The 14,647-nt window shown below is 39.4% G+C and overlaps 1 protein-coding gene across 1 annotated transcript in view; it reads right to left on the bottom strand.

Annotated features, from left to right (window-relative positions):
• LOC123766277 (chloride intracellular channel protein 6-like) overlaps window positions 1-13,359 on the bottom strand; it is a 25,991-nt gene extending 12,632 nt beyond the window's left edge. The window contains exon 1 of the mRNA XM_045755348.2: window positions 13,248-13,359. Coding sequence (XP_045611304.2) covers window positions 13,248-13,359 — 112 coding nt within the window. The remainder of the gene's footprint in view (window positions 1-13,247) is intronic.
• Window positions 13,360-14,647: the final 1,288 nt, after the last annotated feature.

Here is a 14,647-nt window from a genome sequence, read left to right on the forward strand (position 1 = left end):
CGCTAAGATATATAACAGTTCAATGCCAGACGGACTTACGAAGAAAAGATATCGCAAGACTAAAACCCTAATCCAATCTAAATCATTGTAAAATAAATCAACCTATCCTGTCATTTAACACGTCGAATATTTTACGAAATTAACCAATCTGTTAAAATTCAGCGTATACATACAAATGCAAACATTGATGACCAGATCACACACTAGAAGGTGAAGGGACGACGACGTTTCGGTCCGTCCTGGACCATTCTCAAGTCGACTTGAGAATGGTCCAGGACGGACCGAAACGTCGTCGTCCCTTCACCTTCTAGTGTGTGGTCTGGTCATCATACTTTAGCCACGTTATTGTGACTCATCGCCTGCAAATGCAAGCATTGTAATATTGAAGTTTGAAATATTTACTGAACATCGCCAGCGATTGGTTAGGAAAGTTGCTTGAGTTCCTGTGTTTCTAGTTAGGCGAGACAGTCACACTTCTTTACGGAGTGGCAATTCATGAGAACGAGTGTGGAAATCCACCGATATATGAGGTGGCGTTTGTTGTGCTTGATAGCATTGCTTGCAAAGTGAAAATATAAGAAGTAATATATAATATAATAATATAATATAAGAAATATAAGGGAGAAATATAATATAAGTAGACACATTTACGAAACTACTATCAATAATGATTATGAGAATTTTATCACATATGGATGAGTAACTTCGTTCTATATTAAGCTGATCAGTTGTTAAAAAAAACTACTTTGATATAATTGAGATTGATATAATTCGTAATAACAAAAAAAAATCATAGGCTTATCTTAACATCGTCCCAAGATTTACAAACCAAACTTCGCTATATATATCGATTTATTTGCAAACATTTTAACACACACCAAAATCTCAACAACGAAGATCGTTAAAAAAAAAACAGAATGTGAATAATTAATTTGACCCAAAATCCTTTATAAAATCCCTAAGTTCTCCCCATGTTATAAATATTTCATAATGATACAAATATTGTTAATAAAGCAAAAAGCCAGGAAAGGAATATGTGTGTAGTTCGGTCTCTGGATGACCCACTTGCTGAATAACATGCTAACTTTTTTATAGAAAACATAGAAAATTCTGTATTCAATGTATAAGAGTCCAGATTTAGTTTTTCTTGTTCCAAGAAGGTTTTCGTAACTAGTAGTGATTGGCAGATAAAGGGATTGAGGAAGTCCATCTGAAATCCTCTGCATATGGCAGCTGGGATTAGATGCCATATGTCAGAGTCCAAGCTGTCAGAGTCCAAGCTTTCAGAGTTCAAACAGCCAGAGTCCAAACACAGGACTATGACACCGACTCAACCCAAAAACGACCATCAGTTGGCGATGTTTCTATTATAATAAGAACCCAACTGGAGACCAATTCCCTTAAATAAAACAAAACAACGAAAGTTAAGTTAAAACACGGACACAGCCTCAGTTAAACATGAACAACAAAAGCAAGAACACTGACACAGCCTCAGTTAAACATGAACAACAAAAGCAAGAACACTGACACAGCCTCACTTAAACATGAACAACAAAAGCAAGAACACTGACACTGCCTCACTTAAACATGAACAACAAAAGCAAGAACACTGACACAACCTCAGTTAAATATGAACAACAAAAGCAAGAACACTGACACAAAATCAGCTAAATAAAAACAACTAAACATGAACACTAGACTCAGCCTCAGCTAAATGAGGACAGTATTCACAAAAATACTGACTCAAACTAAAAACAATTTCCTGTCACGTGAAAAAAAAAAAAAAATTTTTTTGATGACACAAAATTCAAATAATTGTCAGCTAAGTTCAACGCCGAAATCATTACTGAGTCGTTTTGAAGATTTTATTGACAGATAAATGCACAAAAATAACAAAAAGCTATTTCCACTAAAATTATTTCCTTGCGGGAAAAAAGTATTCTGTCATTTATAACAGCTGAACGATCTGCCTCAAGCGAATTTATATAATGATATTCATAATAAAAATTATAATAATAACAGTCACCCGTGTTAATTTAATAGTCATCTGCCTGGAATATCCAAGTTGACACCAGCCTGGAATTAGGAGAAAAATTGCTCTACGGACCATTTGATGATGGCAGATTCAGCGAGGATTTACTCTGATATATTTCCGGCTCAGAAATAGACAAAGCATTCAGACGTCAGGACGAGAAATAGAAAAAGCTAGTGTGTGTGTGTGTGTGTGTGTGTGTGTGTGTGTGTGTGTGTGTGTGTGTGTGTGTGTGTGTGTGTGTGTGTGTGTGTGTGTGTGTGTGTGTGTGTAGAGAGAGAGAGAAATATATGTAGCAGACATAATAGAGGAAGAATATATTGGTTAGAAATTCGGGGTCCATGGGCTAATAGCTCGATTCTGCAGGCACAAATTGTAAGCACACACACACACACACACATCCCCAGGATACAACCTGCAGCAGCTGTCTACGTTTAAATTACCTATTACCTGAGTTACAATAACGTAGCTTAAATATGTTGACCGAACAACACACTGGAAAGTGAAGGCAAGACGACGTTTCGATCCGTTTCTCTTTCAGCACATATATCGTGCTTACAACGCAAATGAAAAGAAAACCATTTTTCTGACATATCTGGGACTTCCATTATTTCTTTCATAATATATGCCTTCTCTGTCGGATCTCTTGGAACCTTGTCTGGTGCTATCATATCACCCCCTCCCTCCCTCCAACTATCCGGGTTCTTCTTTACTGCGTGGCTCATTTCTGTGAACTTTTCACTGCTGATCATCCTTCTGAATTCCTTAGAAAAGTATTGAGGTATATCCTATCACATTCTATAATTGTATTGTGTGTTTCCACCGGGAAAGATTTCATACAGTATTCCAAAGGCGCCCATATCTAGGTTCCTGAAAGTAATCTGGACATTTATTTGATAGTAACAAATCCACATTGACGTTTTCTAGTAATGCGGACCTCGCACGCCTGGATCGGGGACACGTCGAACGTCCAGCTGGTCTTGGATTTCCCCAGGTCGTAGAAAGACACAGAAATCTGTTTTACACACAGAAATCACAATAGCGTGATGCATCAAATGCTCTCAGACGTAGGTTCGAATCCTCGTCACGGCCCTCGTGAATTTGTTCATCCACCTGTTTTACTTTATATTCTTACAAATTCTCTGATTATGAAAATAAATGCGACTCCATACTGAATAGGAATGATTCTTGGTTCGGTTGAAGTTCAGACAAGAAATGAGATGCGTTTCGGTTTTAAGTTCGGATAAGAAATGATACATGATCCGGTTTAAGTTCTTACAATATACGAGGCTCCATTCGGCTGACCTGAAGCATGACAGAGATAAAAGCACATAGATCCAATTTGCTCCAGTATAAAAAATAATGTGACAATCTCACACGCACTCACAAGCACGCACAAGCACGCGCACGCACACCCACACGCACGTCATAACACGAACATACATATTATGTAATTATAGAATAAATATCCTGAAGTTATACATCTCTACTTCCTAGTACAGTGATCCCAGATAAATTATTCTATTCACTTCTCGTCACCGAGTCACACAACCGATATTGGTACCATGAACTAATAAAACTAAGATAAAACTAATAAAATCCCTTTTCTATAAAGATATTTAAAATTGAAAACTACGAGCGATTTAGAAACTGAAAAATATGCAAGACTTCATTCAATAATGATGTAAATTCTCCCTGGAACAATTACCAAAAGGTATTATTATTCCAAGAGAAATATAAACTTTGATTATATTATTGAATTCTGCTTAGACGTTGACGGATGTGTTATGGTGAGGTGTTCTAAGGAGAGAGAGAGAGAGAGACAGAGAGAGAGAGAGAGAGAGAGAGAGAGAGAGAGAGAGAGAGAGAGAGAGAGAGAGAGAGAGAGAGAGAGAGAGAGAGAGAGAGGTGAAAGATAGTCATAAGAGATGATTTTATAATCAACAATAAATTGTGTAACATTCTATAATTAAAAATTGAATATCATATTTAGTTAGTTATAATATTACACTATACTCAACACCAGTTATTAAATATCATATTTCAAATAGTATGACTGGATATATTATTTGAACAATTATTTATAGTTGCGTAGTTAAATAAATGGAATTTAATAACACGAAAATGATCAATAAATGTAAAATTATATACATGCTAACAACATTTCGGGATCCTCCATACACATTGCTCTATATGTAATTAATACAATCCAGTATACCCATACGCACAAACATATACACTCATAATATGAATAGCCAAAACAATAAAAAAAACTCGTGTATAAATAATGTGTATGAAAACACACAAAATCACGAAATGGTAATTACAATGACATGAAGACAATGCCCATTAAACTCACAAAAACAACATACATAATAATCATATACAATCACAATAATACTTGTAATATTCATGATTAATACGATATTAACTACAATACCCCTTGAGGTTATCTTGAGATGATTTCGGGGCTTAGCGTCCCCGCGGTCCGGTCCTCGACCAGGCCTTCTTTTTGTTACACCCACCCCCCTCCCCCTTAGGAAGCAGCCCATAGCAGCTGTCTAACTCCCAGGTACCTATTTACTGCTAGGTAACAGAAGCAACAGGGTGAAAGAAACATCTTGCCCCGTTTGTCTCCGCCTCCACCGGGGATCGAACCCGGAACTTCAAGACTACGAATCCGTAACGTTGTCCACCCAGCTGTCAGGCGCCCCTTATCCATTTTCTCTCATATTATCCCCCAGACTAAAGTATAAATATTGGCCACAACGAGAAACACCGCTTACAGAGCAAAAATTAATGATTTATTTCATTTCTGATTGTTTAAAACTCAGCAATTACTCGGCCATCACTCTGCCCAATGAAAAAATAAAACTGAAAATGTGGAACACAATATTTCGTGGCCTGAAAGCTCTACATTAAACAATATATATTTTAAATGTCCTAAAATTGCTTGCAGAGCTAAAAAAAAACTCTACCAGCGGGATTTGTGGATTTCCTACATGCATGTATGTATGTATGAATGTATGTATGAATAATATATATGAAGATTTGCGCTCACTACCATTTCAGGTAGAGAATACCAAACACCCCCAGTGTGAATGAGGAGAGGGAGAGATAAATATAGCTTTATGGGGAGCAGGCGGAAATAGAATAGGTAAATAATTGCGGGAAACAGGATTACGTAGGAGACGAGGTCCTGTGACTGCTAATGAACACTTCATTAGAGGGAAAGAGCAAGATGAGTATTCAGGAGGAACTTCAGCTCCCGGACCCCCCCCCTCCCTCCCTTTTATTTTATCATATTAACATGTTATGGTGATTTAGGTCTTAGCTATACGATCCATTCTATGTGAATACTTAATAAGTGTTCTGTTACATCCGTAAGGCTGGTCCGGATCAATGAAGCCTTCCGTAAGGCTGGTCCGGATCAATGAAGCCTTCTGTAAGGCTGGTCCGGATCAATGAAGCCTTCCGTAAGGCTGGTCCGGATCAATGAAGCCTTCCGTAAGGCTGGTCCGGATCAATGAAGCCTTCCGTAAGTCACTATAAACTGACTTATGACATTATGGGGCCTTGATTTGTTATGGAATCTCGCGTCCAGATTACACGTAATTTATCCAACCACTAGGTTAGTACATTACACGTATATACGTATGTACACACACACACCACACACACACACACACACACACACACACACACACACACACACACACACACACACACACACACACACACACACACACACACACACACACACACACACACACGCAAATAAAACCGAGTCAACAAACATGTTAATGAGCGTTTGCCGAATGAATTTCCAGCGATATCACGCCAAATTTTTTAAATCAATTACGGTCCCATATATTCCCCTATCTCCCATCTACAATGTTCACCGTCTCCTTCATCTACTCCTTTATTCTTAATTCGCTGTACTTCTCCCATTCTTCAGCATCCACTCACTTCCCCTTTCTTCCCTTTCTCCCTGCCCCGGCAACCGATTTCGTACTTTTTTTTCTAGTTTGCTTAAAAACGGATAATTCATTGGACTTATCGGCTCATCGTATTAATACGTTTCATTCGGGAATGTATATCACTGACTCAGCTGCAATTTCACCGACTGCCCGTCGGTGAAATCCTGTTCCGTGATTGGTTCTTTAAGACGGGATAATTGTGAGGATTTTGCATTGGTTGGTAATTGTCCGTGGCTGATCGTTAATAGTTTTTGGTCCTAAGAATGTAATGGTTTTATGAGTGATTAATTTATTTGGATAGTATGTGAGGCAGTTATGCTACTGATGTTGATTTCACGTGATACGGGAAGAATGGAAGGAAACTATCAGGGGGGAAAGCACCAAGCCATTAATTACGACTATATAGCACTGGGAAGGGGTCAGGATAAGGATTTGGGATGGGACGGTGGGAAAGGAATGGTGCCCAACCACTTGGATAGTCGGGGATGGAACGCCGACCTGCATGAAGCGAGACCATCGCTCTACCGTCCACTCCAAGTGATTGGACATGTTATGGGAAGAGATGAAGCGTTGTTTTGTTTGTTTTAAGCGACCTGACAGCTGACAGGGGTTAGGGCGCCTGATAGCTGAGTGGACAGCGCTTCGGATTCGTAGTCCTGAGGTTCCGGGTTCGATCCCCGGTGGAGGCGGAGACATATGGGCAAAATGTTTCATTCACTCTAATGCTCCCCTGTTATCTAGCAGTAAATAGGTGCCTGGGAGTTAGACAGCTGTTACAGCCTGCTTTCTGGGGGGAAGTGTAACAAAAAGGAAGCCTGGTCGAGGACCGGGCCGCGAGGACGCTAAGCCCAGAAATCATATCAAGATAACCTCAAGATAACCCTGTCTATAGGGGGATGGGGAGAGGGGGAGGATTGTGCCCCTCGATATAATCACTATACACGGAGGTCGGGCGAATTTTATGTGACACAAAGTTTAAACAGCGATGACCTTACATCACATGAAATCAAATGTATATTGTTTTCTTAAAATTATAAATATTTACGTCTGCCTCTTTTACACATTCAATATACATCATCTATCCTGAAACATTATCTTAGTTTAGCTATTTCCCCAATTTATTCCACTTTCCTCTCTATTCACGATCGTCAGTTCTCCCATTCGTGGCCTGACCCCTTCCTCCCCCCTTACACATTGAATCTTCCCTATCTCATAATTCCCCTTTCCATGTGCTTCCGTCATCATCCGCCAGCTCACCCCATCCACCAATGTATTACTACCACTTTCACTGTCCACACTCTACTGATCTTCCATCATCGTCTATCTCTCCTTCACCTCTCCCTATACACCCATTTATTTCTTGCTATCAGGACCTCCCTGCAGTACCTCGCACTAATCACGAATGCACCCCTAACTCTCACATTTCAGCCCTCTCTTGTAGTCTTGTTCTCCCTCTCCCCCTCCCACCCTCTCTCTCTCTCTCTCTCTCTCTCTCTCTCTCTCTCTCTCTCTCTCTCTCTCTCTCTCTCTCTCTCTGTCTCTCTCTCTCTCTCTCTCTCTCTCTCTCTCTCTCTCTCTCTCTCTCTCTCTCTCTCTCTCTCTCTCTCTCCTCTCTCTGTCTCCTCTCTTTCAGCAACGCTTGCGTAACTCTTTTTTCAACCTTTTACCACCTCTCTTCTCTCTCTTCCTTTGTCTCTCTCTCTCTCTCTCTCTCTCTCTCTCTCTCTCTCTCTCTCTCTCTCTCTCTCTCTCTCTCTCTCTCCTCTCTCTCTCTCTCACTCTCTCTCTCTCTCTTTCAACAGAGTGAGCCAAATATGTTCTCGTTAGGGAGGGGAGTAAACCTTAGCTTCATTTCTACTTACAATAAAAATCGTAACAGTGGAAATGGTCGGTTCTGAGACATCTACATACCTCCTAAACAGGTAGAAGTGTTGATAATAGTTTCTTAGACAGTCACCTCATAGCTGTTCAGATTGAACCATTAGTGGTACCCATCCCATATTGTTTAGGATAAACAGTGGTAGGGTCAGCTAGCCTCTCACCTACTACCACTTAACTAAGCAAGTAATGGCAGGGCCGACAGACTTTTCTTTCACTACTTCGTCTCTGGACAAGTAGTTGGTAGAATCTGCTGGCCTCTCGTCTACTCACCTTCACCTAGGCCAGTAGTGGTGCAACCCCATTAACACTTACGTTCAGCAAAGGAACAATGATCTTCCCCGCGCCTGCATATCGCCGATCAATTACCTAGAGTGAACACGGAGGGTGCTCTGAAGGGCCTCATATATCCTCATCTCAGCTGAGCCGCGTCGAGCCAGAAGTGCAAGATTTGAGGTGAATTTTTCCAGGGTGTTTGAGCCATCAATCTATTCGCTTGTGTACAGCAAGGGATAAAAAAATTTCCTGAACAGGAAAACTCTGAGGAATTTATCAGCTTAAAAGGTTTTGCATCGTAAAAGTTATTTGGGGCTTTTTTGAATTAGGCGCATAATTCACCTTGATTCACTTATTCGATAGAGTTGTAGATAGCCCACGTCTGGTCTTTTAAAAGAATGATGTTTAGATGATAATAATATAGGAAACTGCAGGACTGCAGGACTGCCACAACAAACGTGGCAGCTCTTATTAGAGGTATAATTTATTCTTGTATGCGTTTCCCTATGATTTTTGTGTTTTTAATATATTTTTAATGTTTTCTTTCTGTCAGTTTTCCTGGGCGTCTTTTTGGTTTAAACACCGCCCTCTTATTTTAATGTCTGACTGCAGATTTTGAATTGAAAATATATTTTTTATCTCTCTACGAAACTTATTTATCAGTTATTCGTTCTCTTTCCTCCATATTCGTTCCTGCCTTCTTATATGTTCATGCCATTATTTTCCAATCCAATACCTCTCTTCTTATCTTAATATTCAAAGAAATTATTTGCATTGTCGAACACATTCTGTTTCTAATTCTAACCATTACATTTGGTGGAGGATCTTGGCATCACCACATATGAGAGAATGGGAGCCTTGAGTGCCATCCTAGACACCATGAGCTTCTCACGAGACGAGGGACCTACACCCATCCACGTTCACTGAGACGTTACCCTCGACGTCGCTGTGGAAGGGGAAGATGGCCGTGCTGCTTCGTCCACCAGCGACCTAGAAGATCGTGAAATATATGATACTCGAACGCTGCTACAGACTCATCATAAGAAGCTCAGAGACCCTGGGCATCTAGGTTAAAGCTGCACTCAAATTACTGTAGGAGTTTCAGGCAAAAAAACTCATCTGAGAAATAAACGATTCAAGAGCAAACACTTCCCATTACAATGCAACAGAACTTGTTTATAAATATAATATAAAAAAATATATATATGTATATATCTATATATATAATATATATATTTATATATATCCCATACACGATTTTTGCCCTTATATACAAGACAGTAATGAAATTCCAACACCATCAAGATGACAAAGTTTTATAACTTAGCCACTTTTTCCTTTACGGGCGGTAACGCGACTCTTAATACGCACTAATTTGGGGGTTATTGCTCCAATATCCCTGGGAAAAAAGGCTCCGGGCGCCTACACTCTCACGGAATAATGTTCTCCGGTTGGCTCGTTATGGCCGAGTCCAATTTCAGTACTTCACTTCTATTCTGAAATCGTCTCAGCCTTGCCAAGGGTACATATACACGTGTATCTGTTCACTGAGGTTGGTTGGCTGTCTCTCTCTCTCTCTCTCTCTCTCTCTCTCTCTCTCTCTCTCTCTCTCTCTCTCTCTCTCTCTCTCTCTCTCTCTCTCTCTCTCTCTCTCTCTCTCTTTTACTCGAATCCCTATTCTGCATCTGCCTTGTCTGCCTCACCCCTCCTGTTCATTTGTTCACGCTGTTCATATGTTCCCCCAATTTTCAATGTATTCCAGACATATTTTGTGTTGGTTTGGGGGTATCATGCCGCCCCAAAGACAAAAACAAAAGTATATTATCTATAACATCAGGACTACAAGTGCTGCTTCCACTACTTAAGGTACTTCACTCACTAATACTATTAGTGATCTACTTCTACCATTAGCGTACTTTTAACAACAATGCTAGTGTTCTACTATTACTACCACTAGTAATACTTTACGGACACGTCAATTACTACTATTACTATCAATTACAACTACTGGTTCACTACTGGTTCACTACTGGTTCACTACTGGTTCACTACTACTACTGTTGTTACAGCTGACAGATGAGACACAGATGGCACCATACCACTACAGTCTCTGGCTCAACATTGATTCTAGATGGGACTTTCAGTGCCAATGTGTAGAAGAGAGTGCCACTCACTCTGAGAAGGTCAAAGCAGCACCTTACTGTCTTACAGAGACGAACTTAAAGAGAAAAATTCGACCTGATGCCTTGGCCGGGTGGCATAGCAGCGAGGAAGGGCACTAGGAGACTCGAACCGCCGACCCCGACGCGTTTAAGCAATTGAGTAGTGAATGTTTTTTTTGTATGTATAAGTGGATTTTGGTAGAAGCTGACTCACTTGAGCCAATGGTCGCCTTTTGCAGCTATATTTATTCTCAAGTTTTGTGCTATTTTATTGATAATCCTTAGAAGACGTTTAAATGTTCGTAAATATATATATATATATATATATATATATATATATATATATATATATATATATATATATATATATATATATATATATATATATATATATATATATTTATATATATATATTATATGTAAGATAACCCCCACCTCCTCTCCTCCCTCAACCGCCCGTTGCCCAAAAAATATTTTGGTCAAATTTATATAATAAAAATATAAATTTGCTATTCACACTGGAAAGCGGACTAAATCACAAACTTGTGATGTAAAATGCTAATACTCTCTCTCTTCGATTTTCCTTCAATATTCCGTTTATGAGCAATTTTAAGCATAATTAGTGCTTGATGAAGCATTAATATGTAAATGAATCTCATTTCAGCTTAGCGTTATAATGTCGTACACAATTTTTTTTTATAATAGAACGACAATGATGTCTGTGTAATTACAATGCAATTCAAAATATAAATATTTCTACTTTTATTACTATTAATAATAATAATAATAATAATAATAATAATAATAATAAAATTAATTATAATAATAAAATTATTTATAAAAATAATACAACAAATTATAATGCCCCCAAATAATCACATTAACGTAATGAATCAATGAGAAAATCATAAGGAGGATTCGAACCTGCGAACTGGGTTCTCCGAGTAAGCCCCCACACACACACCCTGGACCACTGGACCACGACATGTTAAACAGTAAAATAACCTTAGAGGATTCAACTGAATCCTCTAGAAGAGTTTCTGAGGCATCCAGCTAACCCCAAATCAAGGTTTGCGATGCTCCCGGACGTAGGTTCGAATCCTCGTCGCGGCCCTTGTGGATTTGTTCAAGGTTTCATACATTACTCAAATACACTTCGGTGTGAAATAGGAGTTCCACCCCCTCACAACACTCTCTCAAATGCACAAAATAATTTAATAATTATTTATAACCCAAAAAAAAGTTTCCTAGGAAGAAAAACTTCTGGAATTTCCCGCCTGATATATCAAAGGTAATTTGGAGAGCCATAACAATTGCAAATTGTATAATTACAAAGAACCTGAGTAATCATGAAGACAATCACGACATGAAGAATATATAGAGAGTAATTCATTGAAGTGGAGTAATTAATAAAGGCGGAGGTTAGGGGAAGATTGAGGGAGAGAGAGAGAGAGAGAGAGAGAGAGAGAGAGAGAGAGAGAGAGAGAGAGAGAGAGAGAGAGAGAGAGAGAGAGAGAGAGAGAGAATGAGAACAAAAAGAAAGATGAAATGGAAGTGAGGATAGACAGCCGTGCGAAGAAGGGAATAGCAGGAGTGAGCCAACTGCAATGAACCAATTAACTGCTATAGTCAGCGTAAAACACAGTCTACGCTGACTGTGTGGAACTATATCTATAGGGGGTCCATATCTGAACGACCGTTGGCTTCCTCAAGGAACTGTCAGCCTCTGTCTATTCTCTATCCTTTTCTTGGGACAGGTGGAGGGGGGGGGACAGAAGTAGATAGACGCCTTCTGACTCCTGTTAGCAAGCTGAACGCCTTCGTTTCCGATTGTTTATATAAGCCTTATCTAGGATTTCCCTGCAACACGACCAGCCAATCGGTTTTACTCACAAGTCCACCAATTACTGATCGAGTGTGTGTGTGTGTGTGTGTGTGTGTGTGTGTGTGTGTGTGTGTGTGTGTGTGTGTGTGTGTGTGTGTGTGTGTGTGTTCTGTGTGTGCGACGTGTCGCGTGTTGAGTGCTTTTTGTGCTTGAGTGTATGATCAGTGTGCGTGTGGATCTATAGCTAACTACTAGGTCAGGAACTGATTATCCACTGCACGCAGCCCTCAGTAACTGTCTAACTCCCGGGTGGCACTGTACGTACTGCTAGGTGAACGGGGCCATGAGGTGAAAGGAAACACTGCATATTTATTTCCTCTGTGCTCACTATCTTTCTATATTCCTCACTCTCACTCTTTTACCTTTGCTCTTTTTCACTCTTTTTTTTCATTTCCTCCTATTTTGTAATATATATATTACGTGTTTAAACTCTCCTTTCTCATTAGTTAATTTCTATGTCATAATCTGCTCCTTTTTCTATGTTTATACATCAATATACTTATGCTTGTATTTACTGTCTTATTCCCTTTCCAAAGGAATCTTCCTGGAAGATCTTAGAACCCAAGGAAGGGTTCACGATCACACAATACATCGTTAAGCGAGACTCATTCGCAGTCCCGACACACATACATGGAAATATTGTGGACAGAGTGTGCTAAGGGGCTTCTTGTGTATATCCACCCTTACTGATCCGTCAACTGATAATTGTACAGCTTCTCTTTAATCCCCAAGACAGTGCTTTATAATCCCCAAGACAGTGCTTTATAATCTCCAAGACAGTGCTTTATAATCTCCAAGACAGTGCTTTATAATCTCCAAGACAGTGCTTTATAATCTCCAAGACAGTGCTTTATAATCTCCAAGACAGTGCTTTATAATCTCCAAGACAGTGCTTCCCCACGAAAATACGAAAATACGAAATAATAATAATAATAATAATAATAATAATAATAATAATAATAATAATAATAATAATAATAATAATAATAATAATAATAATAATAATAATAAAAATTGTAATATTCAGAACCAACCTTCCGAAGGTCTCTGAAAAATCGCACACGTAAAATCAAATTCTTTTTCCAGCCCCCTCGACTCTGAACCAAATTCCACAATGGAATATTCGTTCTTTCTTACAGCCACCATTCTCTCAATTTACTTTCCCTTCCGCTTGTAGTTACTTCTTCCGAATGTCTTTTACCCTCGCTTTCTTCTACAGCCCCAGGCCCCATCTACTGGTGCAGTAGATTGGTAGCCTACTATCTACTTGGGCTGTAATTTAGAGCGACGGTCTCGCTTCATGCAGGTCGGCGCTCAATCCCCGAGCGTCCAAGTGATTGGGGGACTTTTTTTCCCCCGTCCCATCACAAATCCTTATCCTGAACCCCTTCCAAGTGCTATATATAGTCGTAATATGGCTTGGGGATTTCCTCTGGTAATTTCCCCTTTCCTTCATTTTTAACAGGAACGAGCACCGTTCCTGTACTCCGTTTTCAGAGACAATTATACGTTCTCTAAAGTTGTTTTCGTTTAGCGATCTTGGCTCGTTATTGAGCGCGTTAAGAGCTTTCAATTATGTCCATATGGAATGAGTTCTATTAGTATAGCACATGTTCTGTTCACATATAGCGTGTGTGTTGTATCTGTATTGAATGCGTTTTGTTCGAATAGTTTGTGTTATGTTCGTATAGCTTGTGTTATGTTCGTATAGCGTGTGTTATGTTTGAATATCATGTGTTCTACTCGTATAGTGGGTGTTATGTTATAGCATGTCATCTGGTCGAATAGCATGTGTTCTGTTCTTATAGTGTGTGTTCTATTAATATTACATGCGTTCTGTTCATAGAGCATGTGTTCTGTTATTATGGTGTGTGTTCTGTTATTATGGTGTGTGATCTGTTAACATTCCATGCGTTCTGTTAACATTGCGTTCTGTTCGTATAGCGCATTTTGTCCCTATAGCGTATTTTGTCCCTATAGCGTATATTTTGTTCTGATGATTGTACTCTGTTTATTTCCATTAGCAATCTGTCTTTGCTAACCTCCTACAGTAATGAACAATAAAGAGTTGGTTTAAATTACTTCCTTGCGCGTTAATCACTAGTAATTACTATAGGGCAGATACCTTAATGGCTGACTTTAATTACTCTCCATCACTGCTAGTCCTGTTCCTCCGCTCTCAGATTCCCTCTCTACCTCCCTCCTGTCTCCTCTCATCTTCTCTCCTCTCTTTCCCATGTCCTCTTGATTATAAACTCTCTCTTTCTCTTTTTCCTACCTCATTATTTCTTATTCCCAGTTTTCCCAATTCATTTTCTGCTTCAATTCTTCATTTGCCTTCTTTCCCTATCATCCCCCTTATCCCTTTTTTCTCCGCTGGCCTCCTTTTCCTCGTTCCCTTTTCATCAGGCTCTCTTCCTTTCCCCTCCCTATC

The sequence above is a fragment of the Procambarus clarkii genome, chromosome 9 (assembly GCF_040958095.1).
Source record: "Procambarus clarkii isolate CNS0578487 chromosome 9, FALCON_Pclarkii_2.0, whole genome shotgun sequence".
NCBI classification, from domain to species: Eukaryota; Metazoa; Arthropoda; class Malacostraca; order Decapoda; family Cambaridae; genus Procambarus; species Procambarus clarkii.